Raw genomic sequence first — 26789 nt, 5'->3', positions numbered from 1 at the left:
AGAGAACCCCATTCATCATGTCAGTGTGATTACTCCTCCCTATGTGTTGGTGATAACTGTCATTCACTGCCTGCTTGTCAGCATGACCACACGCATCACGCCACCAAAATTGCTTTGCGACTGTTAGTCATGTTGCCATGGTAACCTATGATGTTCACAACACACTGTTGATACTAGGAAAAAAATTATTTGACTGACACCCCATAATGAACATCTTTGAATGTGGTGTGTTGGGGGGCTGTCAACATAAATACCAGGGTTTGATGCTCCTTTTCAACTTGGTGGCTAACTTAACAGAGCAAATGTCATCAGGCAGCACACACTGGGCACCTCTCAGGAAGCCACATTTGAAAAACGTCTCCCAAAAGTTGCAGGATTTTATGACAGATTTCTCTCTCTCTCTTTCCTCCCTCTTTCCTGCCTCTCTCTACCTCTCTCTCCCTCTTTCTCTCTCTCTCTGCCTGATACTGTGCCTCACACTTATAGCTACAGTTGAAGTCGGAAGTTTACATACACCTTAGCCAAATACATTTAAACTCAGTTTTTCACAATTCCTGACATTTAATCCTAGTAAAAATTCCCTGTCTTAGGTCAGTTAGGATCACCACTTTATTTTAAGAATGTGAAATGTCAGAATAATAGTCGAGAGAATTATTTATTTCAGCTTTTATTTCTTTCATCACATTCCCAGTGGGTCAGATGTTTACATACACTCAATTAGTATTTGGTAGCATTGCCTTCAAATTGTTTAACTTGCGTCAAATGTTTCGGGAAGCCTTCCACAAGATTCCCACAACAAGTTGGGTGAATTTTGGCCCATTCCTCCTGACAGAGCTGGTGTAACTAAGTCAGGTTTGTAGGCCTCCATGCTCGCACACGCTTTTTCAGTTCTGCCCACAAATTTTCTGTAGGATGAGGTCAGGGCTTTGTGATGGCCACTCCAATACCTTGACTTGTTGTCCTTAAGCCATTTTCCACAACTTTGGAAGTATGCTTGGAGTCATTGTCCATTTGGAAGACCCATTTGCGACCAAGCTTTAACTTCCTGACTGGTGTCTTGAGATGTTGCTTCAATATATACACATAATTTTCCTGCCTCATGATGCCATCTATTTTGTGAAGTGCACCAGTCCCTCCTGCAGCAAAGCACCCCCACAACATGATACTGCCACCCCAGTGCATCACGGTTTGGATGGTGTTCTTTGGCTTGCAAGCCTCCCCCTTTTTCCTCCTAACATAACGATGGTCATTATGGTCAAACAGTTATATTTTTGTTTCATCAGACCAGAGGACATTTGGTCTGAAAAAAGTACGATCATTTGGCCAAAAAGTAAGATCTTTGTGCCCATGTGCAGTTGCAAACCGTAGTCTGTCTTTTTTTATGGCGGTTTTGGAGCAGTGGCTTCTTCCTTGCTGAGCGGCCTTTCAGGTTATGTCGATATAGGACTCGTTTTACTGTAGATATAGATACTTTTGTACCTGTTTCCTCCAGCATCTCCACAAGGTCCTTTGCTGTTGTTCTGGGATTGATTTGCACTTTTCGCACCAAAGCACGTTCATCTCTAGGAGACAGAACGCGTCTCCTTCCTGAGTGGTATGACTGCTGCGTGGTCCCATGGTGCTTATACTTGCGTACTATTGTTTGTACAGATAAACTTGGTACCTTCAGGCATTTGGAAATTGTGCCCAAGGATGAACGAGACTTGTGGAGGTCTACAATTTTTTTTCTGAAGTCTTGGCTGATTTCTTTTGATTTTCCCATGATGTCAAGCAAAGAGGCGCTGAGTTTGAAGGTAGGCCTTGAAATAGATCTACAGGTAAACCTCCAATTGACTCAAATTATGTCAATTAGCCTATCAGAAGCTTCTAAAGCCATGACATACTTTTCTGGAATTTTCTAAGCTGTTTAAAGGCACAGTCAACTTAGTGTATGTAAACTTCTGACCCACTGGAATTGTGATACAGTGAATTATAAGTGAAATAATCTGTCTGTAAACAATTGTTGGAAAACGTCCTTAACCTTCCTTAAAATGTCCTTAACCTACTTGGCAAAACTATAGTTTGTGAACAAGACATTTGTGGAGTGGTTGAAAAACGAGTTTTAATATCTCCAACCTATGTGTATGTAAACTTCCGACTTCAACTGTATATAAAACATATGGATGGTCCATGACAGACTTGTCAGAACCAGAACACAGCTCGTATTAAGTCTAAATGGAACATACTGTTTATACCTCATACCTTCTATGAAAAGCATATAGAAAGTCTATGCGATACTGTACCTGTGTTGTATGATGTGGAATTTGATGACTGCACCAGAGCTGAGGTGAATTCCAAATAGAACCCTAGCTCCTACCACCTTGCCTTCTGACTGATTGTAATTTGGAACCTTCTGGCAGTTTGGAATTTCCACCCTAATGGTTTCACTCTAGACCGTTTAGGAACTAAGAGTATTTAGGGAGTAGTGGCTAGGGGTTGATTTGGAATTCAGTGGCTATTTCTCCTTGCACCATTGCTGTCCTATCAAAAACCTATCCTGAAACCATCCTCTAAAAACCCTCTAGCCTGTTCCTCTCTCCCCTCTACACACACAGCACATCTGCCTAGAGGGTCTTTGAAGAGCAATCACTCTGCTTGTCTTTAACATCCTGAGGTTGTGAATTAGTGTAGTGTCCATCTGAGGAGCAGAGGGTTGACTGCTTAGTCTATGGGATCAATTCTGACTGGCAGGAACTCACAGTCTCTCTGTGGTCTCCCAATCAGCATCTTGACCGAAAGAAGCGAGACACCCCAATCACAGTTTTCCCCCCAGTTTTCTTCTGGTTCATTGAAAGTCAATGAACTGATTAGACCAGAACCAGGTGCTACTAAGTAGACCAGACCCAGGTGCTACTAAGTAGACCAGAACCAGCTGATACTAAGTAGACCAGAACCAGCTGCTACTAAGTCGCCCAGCTCCAGCTACTACTAAGTAGACCAGAACCAGCTGCTACTAAGTAGACGAGAACCAGCTGCTACTAAGTAGACCAGACCCAGCTGCTACGAAGTAGCCCAGAACCAGCTGCTACTAAGTAGACTAGACCCAGCTGCTACTAAGTAGGCCAGACCCAGCCTCTAATAAGTTGACCAGACGCAGGTGCTACTAAGCAGACCAGACCCAGCTGCTACTAAGTAGACCAGACCCAGCTGCTACTAAGTAGACCAGACCCAGCTGCTACTAAGTAGAGCAGACCCAGGTGCTACTAAGTAGACCAGACCCAGGTGCTACTAAGTAGACCAGAACCAGCTGCTACTAAATAGACCAGACCCAGCCGCTACTAAGTAGACCCGACCCAGCTGCTACTAAGTACACCAGACCCAGCTGCTACTAAATAGACCAGAACCAGCTGCTACTAAGTAGACCAGACCCAACCGCTACTAAGTAGACCAGATCCAGCTGCTACTAAGTAGACAAGACACAGCTGCTACTAAATAGACCGGAACCAGGTGCTACTAAGTAGACCGGAACCAGATGCTACTAAGTAGACCAAACCCAGGTTCTACTAAGTAGACCAGACCCAGCTACTACTAAGTAGTCCAGACCCAGCTGCTACTAAATAGACCAGACCCAGCTGCTACTAAGTAGACCCGACCCAGGTGCTACTAAGTAGACCAGACCAAGGTGCTGCTAAGTAGACCAGACCCAGCTGCTACTAAGTAGACCGGAACCAGATGCTACTAAGTAGACCAAACCCAGGTTCTACTAAGTAGACCAGACCCAGCTGCTACTAAATAGACCAGACCCAGGTGCTACTAAGTAGACCAAACCCAGGTGCTACTAAGTAGACCAGACCAAGGTGATGCTAAGTAGACCAGACCCGGCTGCTACTAAATAGACCAGACCCAGCTGCTACTAAGTAGACCAGACCAAGGTGCTACTAAGTAGACCAGACCAAGGTGCTACTAGGTAGACCAGACCAAGGTGCTACTAAGTAGACCAGTCCCAGGTGCTACTAAGTAGACCAGTCCCAGGTGCTACTAAGTAGACCAGACCAAGGTGCTACTAAGTAGACCAGACCAAGGTCCTACTAAGTGGACCAGACCCAGCTGCTACTAAGTAGACCAGACCCAGGTGCTACTAAGTAGACCAGACCCAGCTGCTACTAAGTAGACCAGTCCCAGGTGCTACTAAGTAGACCAGACCAAGGTGCTACTAAGTAGACCAGACCAAGGTCCTACTAAGTGGACCAGACCCAGCTGCTACTAAGTAGACCAGACCCAGGTGCTACTAAGTAGACCAGACCCAGCTGCTACTAAGTAGACCAGACCCAGGTGCTACTAAGTAGATCAGACCCAGGTTCTACTAAGTAGACCAGGCCAAGGTGCTACGAATTAGACCAGACCCAGCTGCTACTAAGTAGACCAGACCCAGCTGCTACTAAGTAGACCAGACCAAGGTGCTACTAAGTAGACCAGACCAAGGTGCTATGAAGTAGACCAGACCAAGGTGCTACGAATTAGACCAGAACCAGGTGCTACTAAGTAGACCAGACCCAGCTGCTACTAAGTAGACCAGACCCAGCTGCTACTAAGTAGACCAGACCAAGGTGCTACTAAGTAGACCAGACCAAGGTGCTATGAATTAGACCAGAACCAGGTGCTACTAAGTAGACCAGACCCAGCTGCTACTAAGTAGACCAGACCCAGCTGCTACTAAGTAGACCAGACCAAGGTGCTACTAAGTAGACAAGACACAGCTGCTACTAAGTAGACCAGACCAAGGTGCTACTAAGTAGACCAGACCCAGGTGCTACTAAGTAGACCAGACCAAGGTGCTACTAAGTAGACCGGACCAAGGTGCTACTAAGTAGACCAGACCCAGGTGCTATTAAGTAGACCAGACCCAGCTGCTACTAAGTAGACCAGACCAAGGTGCTATGAAGTAGACCAGACCCAGCTGCTACTAAGTAGACCAGACCAAGGTGCTACTAAGTAGACCAGACCAAGGTGCTGCTAAGTAGACCAGACCCAGCTGCTACTAAGTAGACCAGACCATGGTGCTACGAAGTAGACCAGACCCAGGTGCTACTAAGTAGACCAGACCCAGGTGCTACTAAGTAGACTAAACCCAGGTGCTACGAAGTAGATCAGACCCAGGTGCTATTAAGTAGACCAGACCAAGGTGCTACGAAGTAGACCAGACCCAGCTGCTACTAAGTAGACCAGACCCAGCTGCTATTGTGTCAGTGTCTATGGAAAACACACGCAGTTATGTAGGCCGGAATTTACAACAACAAAATATATAGTGAACAGCCTGAGTGAACGATCTTCCTTTATCCACCATCCTTGACTGAGAGACTGACTAAAACATGTTTTTTCTCTACTGCTTTCCTTAATTAAAGGGACCAAAAAAATTGCCACGGTAGCCAGTCCTGCAGTCTGCGTCAGTCTTCGAGGTGGAACCTAAAAGAGAATTTCCGCTCTAGGACATGAATTACTCGAAATAGGTACGGCAACGTCCTCTGAGGTGGGCCATTCATTTTGTTAGAATGAATTGAAAATAATCATTTGAGGTGCCAATAATTTTGACACTTATCTTTTTGAGATTTTTTACATTTTTTAAATCTCTTTCTCTGAGCAAATATTTTAGTACAAAAGAGTATATATATTTTATTTATGTAAGCATACAGTATACAATAGCTCGGTATTTGTATTATTTATGTTGTAATTTTTTAATATATTTTTTTTATCTTATTCCAATATATTCTCAATTGACCCACAAATGTGTATGTACTCTCTCTGTCCCTGTGAGGAGGGTTGATCATCAACAGTCTGATTGGGATTGGAGGCAGCCATATTCCCTCCTCTGCTTCCATCCTGGCAGTAATAAGCAATACGAGCCCTTCAGCTACAAATGTGTGCTGTTCTGGTATTGTGGTTTTGCCAACATGTATGATCATACATGCATGATTGGAGAGCAAGCCTCACTGCACACAAGGCTGCCGTTTTATTTTGAATAAACATTTGAATATGTTTCCAGATGTATTTGTCATACCTACGGGTACACATGGTATCCATCGTCCAACAACATTCTTACTTGCAGGTTCCTTCTCGACAATGCAACAACAATAATAAATAATACAATATAAGAGTATGAACATCAAGTAAATGGCTCAGTAGAATAGAATAAACATTTTAGCGTAAGTATAATACCCGAAGGCCCAATTTATAGTCCAATATTTACACGTGTATTGATGAAAGGGGGATGGGGGACAGTGAATAAACTGAGCAGTATAATAACAGTCTGGTAGCAGCAGTTGTGATGTGTGTGTAGCATGAATGTATATGTGTATGTTTGTGTATTTCTGTGTGGGTTTGTGCATGAGTGAGTGCATGTGCGCTAAGGTGCGGCTAATCAGAGCAGGTGGTCAGTCCAGTTCAAGTGTTCAGCAGTCTGATGGCTTGCACTGTAGATAGAAACTGTCTCTGAGCCTGTTGGTGTCAGACCTCATACTCTGATACCGTTGCCCAACGATAAGGGAAAGAACAGCTCATGGCTGGGGTGTGTGGTCCTTGATGATACTGCGGGACTTGCTCAGGCACTGTATCAAGTAGATGTCTTGGATGGGTGGGAGCATAGTCCCAGTGATGTACTGGGCCGTCTTCACCACCCGCTAGAGAGCTTTGCGGTCGTGGATGAACCAATTCCCATACAAGGTCGTGATGCAACCGGTCAGGATGCTCCCGATGGTGCAGCGGTAGTATTTGGAGAGGAATTTCTTCAGCCGTCTTAGGAAGTAGAGATACTGTTGTGCCCTTTGACAATAGTGGTGGTGTTGTTGGTCCATGATAAGTCCTCGATGATGTGGACGCAAAGGAACTTAAAACTCAAGACTCTCTCTACTGCAGTCCCGTTGATATGGATCGGGCCATGTTCCCTCCTCTGCTTCCTGTCTTTAACTATCAGCTCTTTTGTTTTGTTGAGGTTGTTGTCATGACACCACAACACCAGTTAACTTACCTCCTCCCTATAGGCTGATTCATTGTTGTTGGTTATCAGGCCTACAACCGTAGTGTCGTCAGCAAGCTTGATAATGGAGTTGGTGTCGTGCAAAGCCACACAGTCGTGGGTGAAAAGGGAGTACAGCAGAGTACAGGGAGCCCCTGTGTTAAGAGTCAGTATCGAGGAAGTGTTGTTGCTAATCCTCACAGCCTGTGGTCTGCCCGTCAGGGTCCAGGATCCAGTTGCAGAGAGTGGTGTCCAGACCCAGGGTTCTGAGCTTGGTGTTGAGCTTGGAGGGAACAATAGTGTTGAATGCTGAACTGTAGTCAATAAACAGCATTCTCACATAGGTGTTCTTCTTGACCAGATGTGTTACAGCCGTGTGAATAGTGATGGAAATGGCATCTTCCATGGATCTGTTGGAGTGGTAGGCAATTTGGAGTGGGTCCAGTGTGCCTGCCTGGCATGCTAGCCTTTATGTGGGCCATCCTCTCGAAGCACTTCATGATGAGGTGAGCGAGACCGGGGTGATAGTCATTTGGGCATGTCACCTTGTTTTTCTTGACCTCTGGGATGATGGTAGTCTCCTTAAAGCAGGTGGGGACTACAGCCTATAATATGTTACGAATTTGCAAAATGATAAATGATATGTTACGAATTCTAGCTAGGTGGCAACATTAGCTAGGTGGCTAACGTTAGCTAGGCTAGGGGATAGGGGTTAAGGTAAGGGTTACGTTTAGGTCTTATGTAACTTATGTCTTATGTAACTACACCAAACGTAACATATACTAATTTGAGTGTCCTGGATTTTCGTGTACAATGCTATGTTTAGTCTATGAGACCGGGCTGGGAGGACAGGGGAGGAAGTAGTGTCAATTTGTTGACAGGCATGTGCTCCTCTCCCCTCCTACAGAGCTGAGCCCATTCACACAAAATTAACAGTGGAATCTGCAGATTGCAAATATGAATGCATGCTTTACATAATAATAGACATAAACTGAGCAGTGGGATTCCTGCATGACAATGAAGCTTCATGCATAATCACACAAGTCCTTTAACATGCTCCCAGCAACATTATACTGTACTTCACAAACACAGCCTGTTTCATATCTCTCTCTCTCTCTCTCTCTCTCATGTATATAGGTAGGCCAACCCAGGTCGATTCTATAGTCCTCCTCAGCGTCAGTACTGTGGGGGACTTGGGAGGAGGAGCCTAACAGTCTATTGTTCTGGGAGTGACAGCCTGTTCTCATCTAGCCTCAGAGTCTGACTGACCGTACAGGACAGGAGGGAGGACACTTCCTTAAGCCTCCATGGTGTGATGAAGGATTATATTTTCAGCACTGTGCAGCAGGGAAAGGCCATATGACAGACGTTTGTTTCATATATATTTTTAGAAGGTTTTCTGGTCTCCATTTTCTAATTAAACAGGTATTTTGAATTTGAGGAAATGTTGTAAACCCCAACATTCTGTTTAGTCAGTAAACAGTATATAATGATGAGTAGAGCGACATTCTTCCACCCATCTCAATCTTTCATGAGCTGCCACTGGACTCTATCTATATAGTAAGAATCTCTTGCTTAATCTGCTCTCTATCATACCTACTCTTCATCACTTCTTCCATGACATAATGCACCTCAATCAATGTTTCAGTGTCTAAAGCTATGAACCATTGGTTGGTTGACAATGTAATTTAATAAATTGCTCACATTTAAGACACATAAACACAACCTTGAAGAGTCAGACACAGACTGTCATACATGTAAATATAACATGGGCATGCATGGCAACGGTAGGAGCATTTATTCTGTGTGCCTGCCTGCGTGCGTGCATGCATGCATGCGTCGGTGTGTATATGTGCGTGCGTGTTACTTCACCAGTGATTAACAGAATAAGAGATCATTTTCCTGTCTGTCACCACAAGGCTGTGACCAGATTGACCACCACACATTAATTAAAGATTATCAGAGTTAGTTAGTCCATCTTGGCAGCAGACACCGCCCTCAATATAAACAAACAAAAAACAACAGCAGACTCAGCTGTCTCTCCTAGTCTTGTAATGTAGTCAAGGGAACAAATCCAGTTAAACAAAAAAATCTGAATTTATCTTTGAAAACTCCCGCGTCAAAACAAATAATAATTTTTGCGTAATCCTCTTTGAATGGGGGGAAAACATTTCAAAAGCCATCACTACGGTTACGTAAAGGGGGACAATCATGAATGTCAAACAAGGCCAGCTTTAATTAAGACATGCTTTCTGATGAGTAGGTTTACACACAGAGTTAACACAGGCCAAGAAACAACTCCCTCCTCCATGGGCCTGGTATGAAACTAGAACCCCAAGACTAAAGTGAGGGTGGAGCTGGAGTTATAGCTAACTAACTGAGACAAAGCCTGGAGGGCCAACCCAGTTTGTCACAAAAGAGCCTTGGAATCAGAGGAGAAGGAGAGAAGGAGCCTTCCACACATTTCCACATTAAGCTTCAGGAAATTCCTCCCCTTAGAACAAATCCCAAGAGCTATTAAAATAAACAAGGGTTGGTTTGGCGCCGTCCTTCAACAAAGATCTGCTGACACAAAATGGTGGTTCTGTGATTCAACCCTGGCAGCTCAGACTGAATCAATCTCCACCATTAACACACAGTGACCTCACATAGCCACAGGAGTACGTGAGCGTCCTGCCTCTAGCACCCTCAAACTCAACTCTGGACCTCGAAGCCAGTTCCAATGCGGTGTTCTTATTGTTCCCCTCTAATCTGGACTAATTAAGACCTGGGACACCAGGTGTGTGCGTTTAATTATCAGGTAGAACAGAAAACCAGCAAGCGCCAGACCTCGTAGGGTAAGAGTTGAATACCCCTGCTCTAGCAGGTCAACCATTTAGCATTGACGAAGCATAATAATGACCTCGCTACTGATAAAGAGTAACAGTAGGATAGCCATTTGGAGAGAAGACTCCATGGATTTAAAAGCCTAAAATCTGATTTCCTGGCTCTAGGCCACCGTGTTAACCCAATTGAGCCTTAGTTGCCTCCACTTTACATGAAATACAGTAGTGGGCAATTAGTAGGCCTATTTAATGAATTTAACAATGAACCCTGACATTTAGAGAGGGCACACAAAAATAATCAGTCCAGTGAACTCTGACCTTCCATACTGTGCATGCCCCGACTGGCACTGCTAATGATGGCCCCTGATTGGTTAACCCCCAGACTCTCCGATCACAGTCACACAGCATAAGCCTGATGAGCTAGCTCACCATCATAACATATACATCTGCATCTATCTCTCTCTCCATCCCCAATGGCACAATCCATTTGACAATGAACTGTTAACAACAATCCAAAGAGGCAAATCAAAGGGTTGCATATTACATCAGTTAACTAGGGTACATGATCTATCAGTGCTGATACAAGCCTAATTGGCTATTACTATCAGGGAGCCTCAGAGGTAAAGTGCCTCCGCAGCATACATTAAACTGGCACCTGTTATGCACTTTCCATAATTAGCACCCTCTCTGTGGCGTAGCATGCTGTGCAGCGTGCTATATACACACACACATATATACATGCACACACCCACATGAACACATGCACACAGCCACACATGCGCATGCACACACACACCAACATTTACTCTTCCAGACAAGCCCATAAATGTTTGATTAATGCTTACAGTATCAGAGGTGGCAAACCACAAAACACAGGCCAGAGTCAGAGTCAGAATCATAAAATGACTGTGGTCTATTTAAGCAATAAGGCACGGGAGGGTGTGGTATATGGCCAATATACCACGGCTAAGGGCTGTTCTTGAGCACGATGCAACGCGGAGTGCCTGGATACAGCCCTTGGCTGTGGTATATTGGCCATATACCACACCCTCCCGTGCCTTATTGCTTAAATAGACCACAGTCATTTTATGATTCTGACTCTGACTCTGGGTGCATTACTGCTATTATAAACAGGTTACTCACATAATTAGAGCAGTAAAAATACATGTTTTGTCATATCCATGGTATACGGTCTGATACACCATGGCTGTCAGCCAATCAGCATTCAGGGCTCGAACCACACAGTTTCTAATTATATAAAAATACGATGTGCGATAATCTCATGCTTGTGTGTGTTTGAGTGAATCAGAATAGTGTACTAACTAGTTGTTTAGGCTAATGAAGGTCTGGATCCAGCCAGGTATGTAGAGTCACAGACAGACACTGTGTGGTGTATTACAACCCTGCCAGGCACAGCCACCACAAAGCCCCTCAGCCAGGTACAGAGACACAGCAACACCCGTGTGGTCCCCATGATCAAAGCCTCTCTGCACAGCCCTACACTGATGCGTTGGAAATGGACCAATTAGAGAGGAGAGAGTGGGAGGGGGAGATGGGTTCTCTGGCGGAGCAGTGTTCGTTCCTTACCTTCCTTACCTCGACCCTTATATTACCTTCAGAAAGGATAATCACACTCCCCCCTCTCTCTCTTTCTCACACTCTTGCCCTGTGGCCCATGGGACCATTCTGACAGACAAGTTGATAGGTGTGCTGGTTAGGCCTACTCCTCTCATCATTCTGTTAAATGACTCATGCAGTCTTAGATGTGTCTTAAAGAGGACAGGGTAATAGTGTGACTGCTGTCGGTGGTCTTAAGTTCTCGACACACCGGTAGTATTTGCCGGCCGAGAGTACTTAGAACCTCTGAAAAAAGTGCCAGCCGTAATTTGAAAAGCGATGTAGAATAGCGGGAAAATGGTGTAAACGGCCACCCACGGCTGGTCCCTAAAACACACCGCGCGAACGGACAGCAGGTCGACATTCGGTGCAGATCGACATTCAGTGCAGGGCAAAACTCGGTGCAGGTCGACATTCGGTGCAGGGCAAAACTCGGTGCAGGTCGACATTCGGTGCAGGGCAAAACTCGGTGCAGGTCGACATTCAGTGCAGGGCAAAACTCGGTGCAGGGCGACATTTGGTGCAGGTCGACATTCGGTACAGGTCGACATTCAGTGCAGGGCAAAACTCGGTACAGGTCGACATTCGGTACAGGTCGGCATTCGGTACAGGTCGACATTCAGTGCGGGTCGACATTCGGTACAGGTCGACATTCAGTGCAGGGCAAAACTCGGTACAGGTCGACATTCGGTGCAGGGCGAAATTCGGTGCGGGTCGACATTCGGTACAGGTCGACATTCAGTGCAGGGCAAAACTCGGTGCAGGGCGACATTCAGTGCAGGGCAAAACTCGGTGCAGGTCGACATTCAGTGCAGGGCAAAACTCGGTGCAGGGCGAAACTCGGTACAGGTCGACATTCGGTACAGGTCGACATTCGGTACAGGTCGACATTCGGTACAGGTCGACATTCAGTGCAGGGCAAAACTCGGTACAGGTCGACATTCGGTGCAGGGCGAAACTCGGTACAGGTCGACATTCAGTGCAGGGCGAAACTCGGTACAGGTCGACATTCGGTGCAGGGCGAAACTCGGTACAGGTCGACATTCGGTGCGGGTCAAAACTCGGTACAGGTCGACATTCGGTACAGGGCGAAATTCGGTGCGGGTCGACATTCGGTACAGGTCGACATTCGGTGCGGGTCGGCATTCGGTGCGGGTCGACATTCGGTGCGGGTCGACATTCGGTGCGGGTCGACATTCGGTGCAGGGCGACATTCGGTGCGGGTCGACATTCGGTGCGGGTCGACATTCGGTACAGGTCGACATTCGGTGCGGGTCGACATTCGGTGCGGGTCGACATTCGGTGCGGGTCGACATTCGGTGCGGGTCAACATTCGGTGCGGGTCGACATTCGGTGCGGGTCGACATTCGGTGCAGGGCGACATTCAGTGCAGGGAGAAACTTGGTGCAGGGCGACATTCGGTGCAAGTCGACATTTGGTGCAGGTCGACGTTCGGTGCAGGGCGACACTGTAACTAGTGTACCTGAACACACCATGGCATCCTCCCAGGGACCAGGGAAAGGTCACCTGACATCATATCCTGTCTGTTGCTTTACAGCTGCTGATTAATGATGCTGCAGCCTGGACCCATGCTCTGTAGGGAGCGCCCTCATCCCTCACTCCCCCCGTTTAACACTATCTTCATAGAGAAGGGATTACGCTATCCATTTGACACAGAGACCGTGGGGACTGGGGAGACATGGGGCTAGGGCTGGGAAAACACACTGGAGAAAGTGCTCTGCCACCTTTTATAAAAGCAGAGTCGTGACTATGAAAAAGAGGGTTGATATTTTATAGGTATGAAGTAAAAACGTATAGGATTGACCTCTGAAGACATTTGACCCTAAAGGTTGGAGTCATTTAAGAACTACATTGCAATTTTCAAAGAATAAGCCCTCTAAAAGAACACATTATCAGGACTAGCTGGGAATTGCCAGCGCCCTCATGATAGGATATTATCACAATACTTAGGTGCCAATACGATACGTATTGCAATTCTCACAATTCTATAGGTAGTGTGATTCAATACTGGGAGTTTATTGCGATTAGATGTTCTTAACATATTGCTCACCATATGTCTGGAAATAAAAAAGCAGTCATGGAAATAAAATAGCTGAAAACAAATATCTCCCTATCTAAAAATAAGATGGTGAACCAGCAATGCAGGAAAAATACTGGAGTTATTGCATCTTTGCCAGAATTATGCAATAAAATGCAATAATCCCAACCTGCACTCTGCCACTTAACCTCCTAATACCACCAATCCCAGACTACATGCAGCCGGACAAACAAGGTAACTAATCTTTAAATGCCCACAATCTGTTTCTATGGCAACCCCTGCCTCCACAGGCACCCCGGTGCATGACCCCTGACTGGTGGCGTGCATAGTGGGAGGGAGACACAATAGGTCACACACATGCTAATATAAGAAGATATAACAAAGGCCAACTCTATGGGCTACAACCACAAATGATTCTGTGTTTTGATTGCACACAAAGTGATTTCCTGTGAGCTCCAATCATTGTCTACAGAATAGGTTGGTATAATGATCCCTTCTTTAATCAACCCGACTGTGATCTACACGCAATGGGGATGTGTGCAATCTGGTTCCTGACACACACAGATGCTGGAGCCTGCTCTCTTGTCACTCTCTATCCTACAGGGGCACTTGATTGCTTCATTTGCTTTGCTGTCCATGTTGCACAACAGGATTGATTCATTATGGTGTTGTACTTGTAGCTGTAACACTGTAAATATCAAGAACCCCTTATGATTCATATTCAGCAACGCTAACAGAATAAATCTGCCGCTATCCAACCTCTGGACAGAAACCTAGCTGGATAGCAAAAAACATATGTCCAATTCACACATTAGTAAAATACACACTTGTACAGGTGAAATAGGACAAATATAAGCACAGACCAAATTATTAAAATATTATTATCTATTGAATTTGACACTGGAGCCGAGTCCGAAGTGTTGAAGAAATGTGCACAATAAATACGTGTTTATGGCTGCCTTTGAGCAAAGATTCCTGTGAGCAAAGATTCTCCCTCTCTCGCGTTCTCTACCCCCCCCCCCCTCTCTCTTACAATCCACAGGCCTTGATAGAAACACCTGAGGACAGTAGCATATAGGCCTTTTCACCTCACAATTTAGGCTCTACATGGATATACAGTGGGGCAAAAAAGTATTTAGTCAGCCTCCAATTGTGCAAGTTCTCCCACTTAAAAAGATGAGAGAGGCCTGTAATTTTCATCATAGGTACACTTCAACTATGACAGAAAACATGAGATTTTTTTTCTCCAGAAAATCACATTGTAGGATTTTTTATGAATTTATTTGCAAATTATGGTGGAAAATAAGTATTTGGTCACCTACAAACAAGCAAGATTTCTGTCTCTCACACACCTGTAACTTCTTCTTTAAGAGGCTCCTCTATCCTCCACTCGTTACCTGTATTAATGGCACCTGTTCGAACTTGTTATCAGTATAAAAGACACCTGTCCACAACCTCAAACAGTCACTCTCCAAACTCCACTATGGCCAAGACCAAAGAGCTGTCAAATGACACCAGAAACAAAATTGTAGACCTGCACCAGGCTGAGAAGACTGAATCTGCAGTAGGTAAGCAGCTTGGTTTGAAGAAATCAACTGTGGGAGCAATTATTAGGAAATGGAAGACATACAAGACCACTGATAATCTCCCTCGATCTGGGGCTCCACGCAAGATCTCACCCCGTGGGGTCAAAATGATCACAAGAACGGTGAGCAAAAATCCCAGAACCACACGGGGGGACCTAGTGAATGACCTGCAGAGAGCTGGGACCAAAGTTACAAAGCCTACCATCAGTAACACACTACGCCGCCAGGGGCTCAAATCCTGCAGTGCCAGACGTGTCCCCCTGCTTAAGCCAGTACATGTCCAGGCCCATCTGAAGTTTGCTAGAGAGCATTTGGATGATCCAGAAGAAGATTGGGAGAATGTCAGATGAAACCAAAATATTACTTTTTGGTAAAAACTCAACTCGTTGTGTTTGGAGGACAAAGAATGCTGAGTTGCATCCAAAGAACACCATACCTACTGTGAAGCATCATGCTTTGGGGCTGTTTTTCTGCAAAGGGACCAGGACGACTGATCCGTGTAAAGGAAAGAATGAATGGGGCCATGTATCGTGAGATTTTGAGTGAAAACCTTCCATCAGCAAGGGCATTGAAGATGAAATGTGGCTGGGTCTTTCAGCATGACAATGATCCCAAACACACCGCCCGGGCAACAAAGGAGTGGCTTCGCAAGAAGCATATCAAGGGCCTGGAGTGGCCTAGCCACTCTCCAGATCTCAACCCCATAGAAAATCTTTGGAGGGAGTTGAAAGTCTGTGTTGCCCAGCAACAGCCCCAAAACATCACTGCTCTAGAGGAGATCTGCATGGAGGAATGGGCCAAAATACCAGCAACAGTGTGTGTGAACCTTGTGAAGACTTACAGAAAACATTTGACCTCTGACATTGCCAACAAAGGGTATATAACAAAGTATTGATAAACTTTTGTTATTGACCAAATACTTATTTTCCACCATAATTTGCTAATAAATTCATAAAAAATCCTACAATGTGATTTTCTGGAATTTCTTTTCTCATGTTGTCTGTCATAGTTGAAGTGTACCTATGATGAAAATTACAGGCCTCTCTCATCTTTTTAAGTGGGAGAACTTGCACAATTGGTGGCTGACTAAATACTTTTTTGCCCCACTATATCCAATCTGTCAATCCCCTTTCAAGTATTTTCCACCCACTGCCTGAAAGAGCAAAATAACCACTGTTATGGAAATCATGGATTATAATATTTAAACAGCTCCATGACTCCCTGACCTTTCAATTTAGGCCTATTTATACTATAGAAAGATTAAGTAAACCTAAAGCAATTCATCAATTCAGTGCTGAGTGTATAAACACACATGCTTAGTGTGAATGTACAGTATGTATTTCAACTAATTAGTGAAACCTTGACAAAGTTAGAGAACACAGTATAGTTTTCTAGATACATAACATTGGTATTGACCATGAACATAGCTTTCTCTTCCCCAGACCATGATGCAGTATGTTCATGCAGACAGCCAGTGTGTGCCTGAAGGCTGACGCAGTCATCCCTGTAATACCAGAATAGCTCTGATAACATATCTGATAATATATCTGATAATTTATCTGATAACATATCTGATAATATATCTGTCATTCATGTCTCATCAGGACCTACAGTGGAAATAGTCATGGCTGCAGCGACCGGCAACAACATAGCCTGGACGCTTTATTTAAAGGTGTTGCCATGACTATGCATAGCTCTGTAACCTATATCTTGCCAGTATAGAATTAGACTAATAAGCTGAGTGTATACTGTGGCTAAAACTTTACAACATACAGTATATGCCGTGATAGATTTCTAAACAATAATCAATTATCATTATAACTGTAAATGTTATGTAAAGTATTCATTAGAGTATCTGAAGCATTTCAACTGTGTTTCTGGGTAATTTGAATAGTCTACTTACGCCCCCACAGCCTCACATAAGCAAGTTTTCAAGTATGACTAAAGCTGCTTAAAAGCCACTCGATTATGTGAGAAACAAAGAGCACAGTAGGAAAACGTCCCAGTGAAATGAGAAGGCCAGCTGCACACACAGTGTTACACTACTTTTCCCACATTTTCACTTGTTCCCTGGAGAAGGGTGGTCATGTCTGTCTGTCTCTGTGGACCCGGCTGGACAGAAAGCCAGCCATTAAAACGTTCTGTGGTGCTCTGATAAAACAATGACACACACCATTCTCTATGGAGAAAATACATAGCAGGCTACTCCATTAATTTCCAGAAAGCTTCACAAGACTGATGGTGCATATATATCTGATTTCTTTTGACAGCTGTGGAAGAGCTCAGGAGCCTCACATACAGGTAACGGCCAAAATAATGGAAACACTTGATTAAATGAGGGATACAAAGTATATTGAAAGAAATTGCTTAATTAAGAGTTAATTAAGCAATTAACATCCCATCAATCTTAGGGTCATGTATAAAATGCCCAGTAGTTTGCTACCATAGCTAGAATAAGAGATCTCAGTGACTTTGAGAGGGGTTTCAAAGGAGCATAGAGGGTTTAAAGGGTGCATCTCTCTGTCTGTCTGTCTGCCTGTCTGTCTGTCTGTGTGCCACCAGATCTCAACCCAATTGAACACTTCCAGAGTGGCGCCTGAGACATACGTTTTCCACCACCATCAACAAAACACCAAATTATGGAAGAATGGTGTCGCATCCCTTCAATAGAGTTCCAGAATGGTGTCGCATCCATTCAATAGAGTTCCAGAATGGTGTCGCATCCCTTCAATAGAGTTCCAGAATGGTGTCGCATCCATTCAATAGAGTTCCAGAATGGTGTCGCATCCCTTCAATAGAGTTCCAGAATGGTGTCGCATCCCTTCAACAGAGTTGCAGAATGGTGTCGCATCCATTCAATAGAGTTCCAGAATGGTGTCGCATCCATTCAATAGAGTTCCAGAATGGTGTCGTATCCCTTCAATAGAGTTCCAGAATGGTGTCGCATCCATTCAATAGAGTTCCAGAATGGTGTCGTATCCCTTCAATAGAGTTCCAGAATGGTGTCGCATCCCTTCAATAGAGTTCCAGAATGGTGTCGCATCCCTTCAATAGAGTTCCAGAATGGTGTCGCATCCCTTCAATAGAGTTCCAGAATGGTGTCGCATCCATTCAATAGAGTTCCAGAATGGTGTCGCATCCATTCAATAGAGTTCCAGAATGGTGTCGTATCCCTTCAATAGAGTTCCAGAATGGTGTCGCATCCATTCAATAGAGTTCCAGAATGGTGTCGCATCCCTTCAATAGAGTTCCAGAATGGTGTCGCATCCCTTCAATAGAGTTCCAGAATGGTGTCGCATCCCTTCAATAGAGTTCCAGAATGGTGTCGCATCCCTTCAATAGAGTTCCAGAATGGTGTCGCATCCCTTCAATAGAGTTCCAGAATGGTGTCGCATCCATTCAATAGAGTTCCAGAACGGTGTCGCATCTCTTCAATAGAGTTCCAGAATGGTGTCGCATCCCTTCAATAGAGTTCCAGAATGGTGTCGCATCCATTCAATAGAGTTCCAGAATGGTGTCGCATTCCTTCAATAGAGTTCCAGAATGGTGTCGCATCCCTTCAATAGAGTTCCAGAATGGTGTCGTATCCATTCAATAGAGTTCCAGAATGGTGTCGCATCCATTCAATAGAGTTCCAGAATGGTGTCGCATCCCTTCAATAGAGTTCCAGAATGGTGTCGCATCCCTTCAATAGAGTTCCAGAATGGTGTCGCATCCATTCAATAGAGTTCCAGAATGGTGTCGCATCCCTTCAATAGAGTTCCAGAATGGTGTCGCATCCATTCAATAGAGTTCCAGACACTTATAGAATCTATTATAGAATCTATGCCAAGGTACATTGAAGCTGTTCGAGGGGTCGTGGTGGCCCAACGCCCTATTAAGACACTTTATGCGTGTGTTTCCTTTATTTTGGCAGTTACCTGTACATTACAGCACTGAGCACACAGTCCGGAGGCCCTATTACCCAAAATGTAAATGTTATATTCTGATAGTGTACTGGAGCTAGAACCATTGAGACCCAGAGGGACTGTAGTACTGTATGGTCCGTTTCCTCTTGTCAACTCCGATCAGGATCACCCCAGCTCAGCTAGTGTTTGAATAGCAGGTCAAACCCAGTAGGGGTCAAAGATCAGGGAACTAGCTAACAGCCTAGACACAACACACCCAGATGTTGTTCAGGTTCTCAAGTGCTAGTGTTTATTATTCACAGCCTGGTACCAGGTCTGTTGGTGCTGTATAGCAAACTTTTATAGTCGTTGACATGACAATTACCATAGGAGTTGGCAAGACAGCACTAACTGATCTAGGAACAGGCTATATTTGGCAGCCTTTAAGTGTAGAATAAAAGGAGACTGGTAGTAAAGCAATTTGAGTGTGTTTTGTGTGAAGGGAATGAGAATGGTCCATCCCTCTATGACCCTACATCCCCTCCTTCCCCTTCCTCTATCCTTTACCTGTCTTACTAATTTACTTTCTCTCCCTGACTCAAGCCCATACGGCCATCCTTGACATTTTATGACTTCCTTTTTACGAGCAGTTGTTGATTACACCTTTAAAGGGTCCTTATTAAAGGCTGAGAGCAAACAGGGCTTTCAGCAGAAACCTTGGCAAACACCAGGGCCGTTCCGTTCTAAAGGGTCTCCTTTTCCCGTCTTGTGGCAGCATGCCAGCCCACAGGGTGTAACATGAAGAAAAGAAGATGCTTGGCTAAATGAAAAGCTTTCACCAAATGACTCTGCTGCCTGGCTTATCAATAATGAAAAAGCTCTTAATTATGTAAAAACAGAGCATAACGTCTTCCTTGTGAGAAAGTGGAGAGATGGAATCACTGGTCACTTTAAAGGGAACACTAGTATCTTAAATAATGTTTACATACTGTTTTATACTCATTTCATATGTATATACTGTATTCTACTGTATTCTAGTCAAGCTAGGAACACAAGCATTTTGCTACACCCGCCATATTATCTGCTAAATATGTGTATGTGACCTATAACATTTGATTTGTTTGGGAAGGAGTTATTCATCGGGGTTAAATGCTATTTTGAGTGGGGAAAAATGTTATGGATGATGCATGTACCATAAAATTTTAACACATAAATGTATATTATTTTACTTAGCACTATACTACACCACATGAATGATACATTGTTATGACCACTATCTTATATCTGAAACATTCAGGAAGTTAAACCCCTATAAACAAAGCTCTTTTTCACACTACGGTTTGGCTGTACTTTAGTCTGGCCTAAGGGGTTTCTATAGCCATAATGGAGGAGTGGACCATGGTCATTTTCTCATTAGGCCAACTAGAGGATCTCTAACAGAAAGCTGATTTCCTGAAAGGCGAGGAAGCTGGGATATTCAAAGAACTAAGAGAGGAAGCAAGGTTAGAGTGAAGCATGGAAGGTGACGATCTTGTCCTTTCACTCAGGGAGGAAACCAATAATAGCATCAACTACCCCATACTGACTTTCCATCTTCCTTCACAAAGACTCAACAACTCCATGTATTAACTGAATGTCTCACATTGGTAAGGAGCATTAAGCCACAAGCTTGATAAAAACTCCCACCAGATTGAATCAACTGCTCTCAGGTCAGTTTAAGGCTTTGAACAAGTGATGTGAAGTTTCCCGTAAGAACTTATCTAGGAACAGCTTACCCACCACAAATCCTGACATTGGGGGAAATGCTAAACTGACCTTAGATCAGCTTCAGCAGCCCAGTCCTCTTAACAAACACTGGTTCCAGTCCTGTTTCTGTTTGAGCAGCATAAACCTCCATCTATGTACAGTCATCCTCTCCACATGACACCCAGTTGTTTCACCACCCTCCCATCAGAACAATGCAGGCCACTTGTCTCCTCAGTGCTATTCCATGGGCAGAAATCGGAAATCCAAAACACAACACTAGTGAATGGACACGTGGCTCCATCAGCCTGCAGTCAAACAATGGGGGCATCTCCCTGAGTTTAGCTTCCACTTCCTAACCACACAGACACAGGGCATACAGAGGAAAGACTAGTATTGCGGAGGTGTACAGGACAGAGGCTGATATCTAACGCCCTAAAACGCGGACATTCATGGACAGTCAAATCGTGGACAGTTTGTAACTGAAATGGTAGAGATTCAAATCAGCGTCACAAAGCAATAACATTTAACGAGCTGCCCTTCCCATTCATTCCAGATCATCTGATTGGCTGGATCAAGAGGAAATATAGGGCAGAGCACTATCCTGTTAACTGCTACTGTTTCTGCAAGCCTTTTGGCGCCTGAAGACAGGGCACATTTTTTAAAACATTTTTCTAACTCAATTCAACATCTCCACTTCAATTAGCAGAAACTGACATGCTTTGACCACAAATCTCTGTGTGCTTCAGGGACAGCATTACACTGGGTCTGTGATTCAATATGGTCAGATATGACATCTTCTAGATAGCATAAAGTAGATGCAGAGAGTAAAGTACCTCTCTCCTTGTGTCTCCTCAGCCTCCATGCTCTGGAATGGCATTGTCACCACAACACAGCAAGAGGATGAGCCATGTTGCTCCAAATCACTGTTTTCCGCTGCTGCTCCAGAGCAAAGCAAAGCAGCTAAACTCTAATTAGGCCTCCCTAACCTCAGACACCGACACAGGAAGAAAATATAATTTCACTTAATTTGTTTTACTCTTTTCCAAAAGCATTTGTCGTTGATGGTGTCAATGTCACTTCTCAGTCAGGAAAATGCAATGAAGGAATTAAAGGAACCAAGAAAATCAATAAGCACAAGTGTAGTATCTAAGTAGCCATTAGCAAGCAATATGACTGCACTGCACACAACAATTATACACCAGACACTATCAATAATGCTAGTATTGTTCTCCAATGAGAAATACAGAACTGTGCAATCATAGATGTGTTTGAGCAATGATACCACCCCTCCCTCTCTCTGTCTCTGTATCTCCCCCCAGACAAGGGCTCCCTGTGGTCTAGATAAGGATCATGGGTATTAATGTCTCCCAGCAGAGCCCTAGTAGTGAAGTGTTGGCTTATGGTCCTATAGCTTCATAGGGACGTGGCAGTCAACGACACTTCAGAGCATCATCACTGAGCAGTGCTGGAGGAAGTACTGTGTCTACACATTAAGCACAAAAACAAACAGAGAAGCAGTGTGAACATAGAGTTACCAGACACTGACCCTTCTACACAACCGCCATTTGCTTATCTATGCTGTATTTAATGTACTATGCAAGCCTTGTTGAAACTACCATGTCTGGTCTCAGGGGCAGAGAGAGAAGAACCCTGCACTGACCAATCAGAGGCCAGCTGGTCCCAGTTCCATCACGGAGGGCTCCTCACACTTGACTCGCTCCTGAGGAGGAGACGACTGGCCTGGATCACATTCAACACTCTACTGCAGGGTTTCACACTCACATACTGTATGTATACACGCATGCAAGCAAGCACGCACACATGCACACACACACACACACACACACACACACACACACACACACACACACACACACACACACACACACACACACACACACACACACACACACACACACACACACACACACACACACACACACACACACACACACACAGAGAGCGAGAGAGAGAGAGACCTTGAACTGCTTATTCTCCTCCAAAGCCTCAATGTCGAAGCTTTGGCTCTAAATAAATACAGCCTTTAACCGTCTGGAGACAACACTTTGTTTCAAAGTGAGTTTAGCCATAGTCCTGGAAAAATCCCACATCTCTGTGGGATTCCCATTTATAGGAAAAGGGATAATGCCAGGAATACAAAGAGGCAGAAGAAGTGCTGACAAAACACCCAAATTAAGAGTCTGCAATTTGAATATTGATCACTTAGAAATCCCAGATAAAGTCTGCATGTTCACTGTAAGATTTCAAGATTTAAGGAAAAATTCAAATAGAAACCCTTGAGATAACATGTGCATGAGATAATCCGTTGAAATGCTATTTTCTCTGTAGAATAAAACACGGATCTTTTTCATCGTATCCCAAAAAATGTAATGTACATTGCATTGCACGGCTATGGTGACAAAAGCTGTGTGTATGTGTGCGTGTGTGTGTGTGTCTCTCTCTCTCTTTCTCTCTCTGTACTAACAAAGTGGTCATTGAGTGAGCCCTCAGTAGGCTGAGCATCTGAGGTAAAGCCACTGATCTGATATAAAGATGCTATCAATCTTCCTCCTCAAATGAGCTCCAGCAGAAAACCAGCTGGACACCCTCAATTTAGACTGCTGCTAATCAATGATAATGACACATTCATCAACTAAAATGGCCTGGGCCAAAATGAGCATGATGACGCAGGTTGATCCAACTCCTCAGAGAGGTCTGCGGGCTGGACAGACAGGTAAGAAACACTAGACAGGTGAGTGTGAATTAATCAATCATCCAAGTGTGTTTCTACAGGAAATCAGAGAATGCTTGAAGGCTCCTCCTCTTCCTGCTCATTGATCCACAGCAGCCAGCCGTCACCACGGCAGCATTCACTAACTCACACAACCCCAGGGGAACATAGGGCCAGACAAGGACACATCCCCAGGGGACAACAGGGCCAGACAGGGCTCTCCTGAGGCCTGACAACCAGCAATGGCTCAGACAATAACCATTTGATCTGAGATGCATATCTATGATATAGCATAGCCAACCCAACTTGTATTTCATGAGTAGCATCTTTCTCATATTCAAAATGATTTGGATGACTGATTATCCTTTGCATGACATGGGACTGGTTATAATGATGGTATGCATTGGTTATACAGCTTTCCAGTGAGAGGTATAGTCTTGATGATGATCTCACCTTGTTTGAGTATGGTGGCCTGGCAAGGTTGACTCCATCTCTGATGACTTTATCCCTGATCATGATCTTCAGCTTCAGTTTGGGGTAAATCACCAGCTCCCTCCGGTTGCCAAGCGTCAGGTTCCTCTGCGCGCCCAGATACGCGCCCCCATTCCTCCCGACCCGGTCACTATTCGGTTCGGTCCAAGACTTGGACCCCCGGAGTTTAGACTCGTACTGGTCCACCAGGTGACTAGGACACATTTCGGACGCGGGGGGCATCGGCTCAAGTGTAAAGTACAGCCCCGCTGCAGTCTCCTTATCGTCGTCTTTCAGCCTTTGCACCGCGTCGTGGATCCTTTGCCGGTGGTGCGGTATGTAGACACCGATAGCATCCAGGTCGGGGTCTCCAATTTGTTTGCAAACTTCCAGATCATCGTAGCCGTTATCCACGAAGAACTCCACATACTGAGAGAGCTGGAGGGTCTTCAGCCACTCAAACACGATGACAGGTCCGGTGCTTGTCATGTTTGGGTATTGTAGCTACTGTAAATAGACTAATGTAAAGAGTGCAGAACAGAACAGCACCAATAATTACTTCCCCAAACGGATTTTAAATCGCATTGTTAAATGCAAATGAAAATGGCAGTATCTTCGCAAATAATGCAGTCTAAATGTCAGGAACACACGAAGAGAGGACAATGCAAATGTTAGAATCCATGACTCAAAAATAATAGCCTAAACTGTAGGCGACGTAGTTCAAAATTCTATTATTTTTTAATAGGGAATATGGAATATTTGGCCTCCAGTTATTCTGTGATAATATCCAATAAACCCGTCTGGTGAAAAAGGTCAGTGAAACGAAATACACTGATATCCTTTGACACATGCCAATATTTGCAGACGGAGATGAGTTCAGTGGATGCAGTGATAGCTTTCAAATCCCCGATGTCATTTGCCATCGATGTTACTCGCCCATATTGACATGCCAGGTTCACGGTAAACAATCACTTTAGGCAAAGAAAAAATTCATTATTTAAAACCAAGAATTGTTCCAGATTTAGACGGATTAGAAAGTGTTACCGTATTCAGTAATTTGTTTAGTTATATGTAATCATAAATGTTCCAACGTTGCGCTATTTGGAGACGCTTTGCTCCCGCTGTAGTAGCCTATTCCTTCCACGCCGCCCTCACTCTTGTAAACCCTCAATCGGAGCAAAATGTACGTATTCCAATGACAGGGAAATTGACAGAAAATATAACTTAAACTCAAAGCAATCCCGTACCAACGAGAGCGACAGCTCGGACCGTGTTGTGTCCAAATGCTTCGGGTATGCCGGGGCACTCCAAGCCGGTAGAGCGGTACGAAAATCCACATCCAACAGTCACAGTAAAATGTTCCTCGAACCAAACGGTCTGTGCTGGAGCGGTCCACGCCCCCAGATCCGCGTGTGGCTTTAAAAATAGTGTTGGAATTCCTTCTTTACAACCTGTCACGGAACCCATGCGCGCACGGTCAACGAGTCCCCACACAGAGTCCAAAGTTAACCGCAAGAGAGGCAGAGAAAGAAGCTCTGAGAGCGCATTCCATCCGACTGTCATACAGTTTAAATGAGCAGTCTCGTTGCTGGTTTGATTCACGTGTCTCTCCTACTCTGTTTGATTTCTCTTTCGCTCCCTCTCCCTCTAATTCAGTATGTCCCTGGACTCGTTTCTCATCATGCACTAGCACCCCCTGTCTAACAGTTGAGGTACTGAAATACTGGTTTTACTTCGTTGTATTTATTAAAGGATTAAACTAAAAATTGTAATTGCCAAAATATTACATATTAACTGCTCTTTGTTTTGATGTTGCTGTTACTTTTTTAGACAAAGAGAGAGAGGGAGAGAGAGAGAGAGAGAAAAAAAGAGGGCGGGAGGGAGGGAGGGAGGGATAGAGAGAGAGAGAGAGAGAGAGAGAGAGAGAGAGAGAGAGAGAGAGAGAGAGAGAGAGAGAGAGAGAGAGAAAAGAGGGAGAGAGGGAGGGAGGGAGAGAGAGAGGGAGCGAGTGAGAGAGCAGGGGCTTAGTGCCCATAGTCCTTTCACTAGCTGAAACAGCTTGCTGCCTCACACAGGGCTCTAGAACACAGACTACTCCACTGACTCACTCTCACCATATCAAACCAGGGAATTAAACACTTAAGGGCCATATTGAATGTTAGCTCCCTTTTTGCTTGCGTTTTTGTTCAACCTCTCTACCGCTGCAGACAGAGGAGGACACCCACTGGGCCCTTTCCATACATGGAAGACCGTATGACACTTTTGACTGTGCTTCTCTTATTTCCCTCCTCACTCCATGATTCCCTATCTCCAGTCCAATGTGCAGTGCTCTCCCCTTCCTGTGTTGCTGGATGCCTAGGCTGCACCACAGGACAGCATCAGCCAGCGGATGAGACAATATTGGAGAGGAAGGAAAAACAGGGAGGATGGGGGGGGGGGGGGCACAGACCTGTCCTCGGTGTCTTTCCATGTGGATGCCAGGCCCTCAGCAGTGATACATGCATGCTTTATCAAACCAGAGCTGACAGCTTGTTAGAGGTCAGTTTGATACAATCACCACAGACTCTGCTGCTGCCTGGGAGGGATTTGAGCTGTGCTGCCCATTATGACATGCAGCTCGCGTATTACAAACACAACACACAAGTCAGGGGAGAGGAGATGCATTTCAAATAGCCTCATCTTGGAGCAGAAAGTCAGAAACATGGCAGAAATGCATGTCAGGGTATTAGGGGGAGTCGTGTTGGAGGGAGGATTTTCAAGAGACAGAACACAGAACATATAACCAAGAGCTGGTGTAGAGATAATAATATTGCCATTTCGAAAGAGAGTCATAGGAAAGAGGAGGGACGGATATCCATACTTAGACATAAGACAGTTTG

General features: G+C 44.6%; 1 protein-coding gene across 3 annotated transcripts in view; it reads right to left on the bottom strand.

Moving 5' to 3' along the window:
* sash1a (SAM and SH3 domain containing 1a) overlaps window positions 1-25557 on the bottom strand; it is a 303260-nt gene extending 277703 nt beyond the window's left edge. Inside the window, exon 1 of one of the 3 annotated variants that reach the window (XM_055885292.1) lies at window positions 23893-25557. In XM_055885292.1, coding sequence (XP_055741267.1) covers window positions 23893-24399 — 507 coding nt within the window. In that variant the 5' untranslated portion in view covers window positions 24400-25557. The remainder of the gene's footprint in view (window positions 1-23892) is intronic. The other 2 variants (XM_055885293.1, XM_055885294.1) reach the window with 2 other exon arrangements.
* Window positions 25558-26789: the final 1232 nt, after the last annotated feature.

Source organism: Salvelinus fontinalis, chromosome 27, assembly GCF_029448725.1.
Source record: "Salvelinus fontinalis isolate EN_2023a chromosome 27, ASM2944872v1, whole genome shotgun sequence".
NCBI classification, from domain to species: Eukaryota; Metazoa; Chordata; class Actinopteri; order Salmoniformes; family Salmonidae; genus Salvelinus; species Salvelinus fontinalis.
This window is presented reverse-complemented; position numbering and strand designations above follow the sequence as displayed.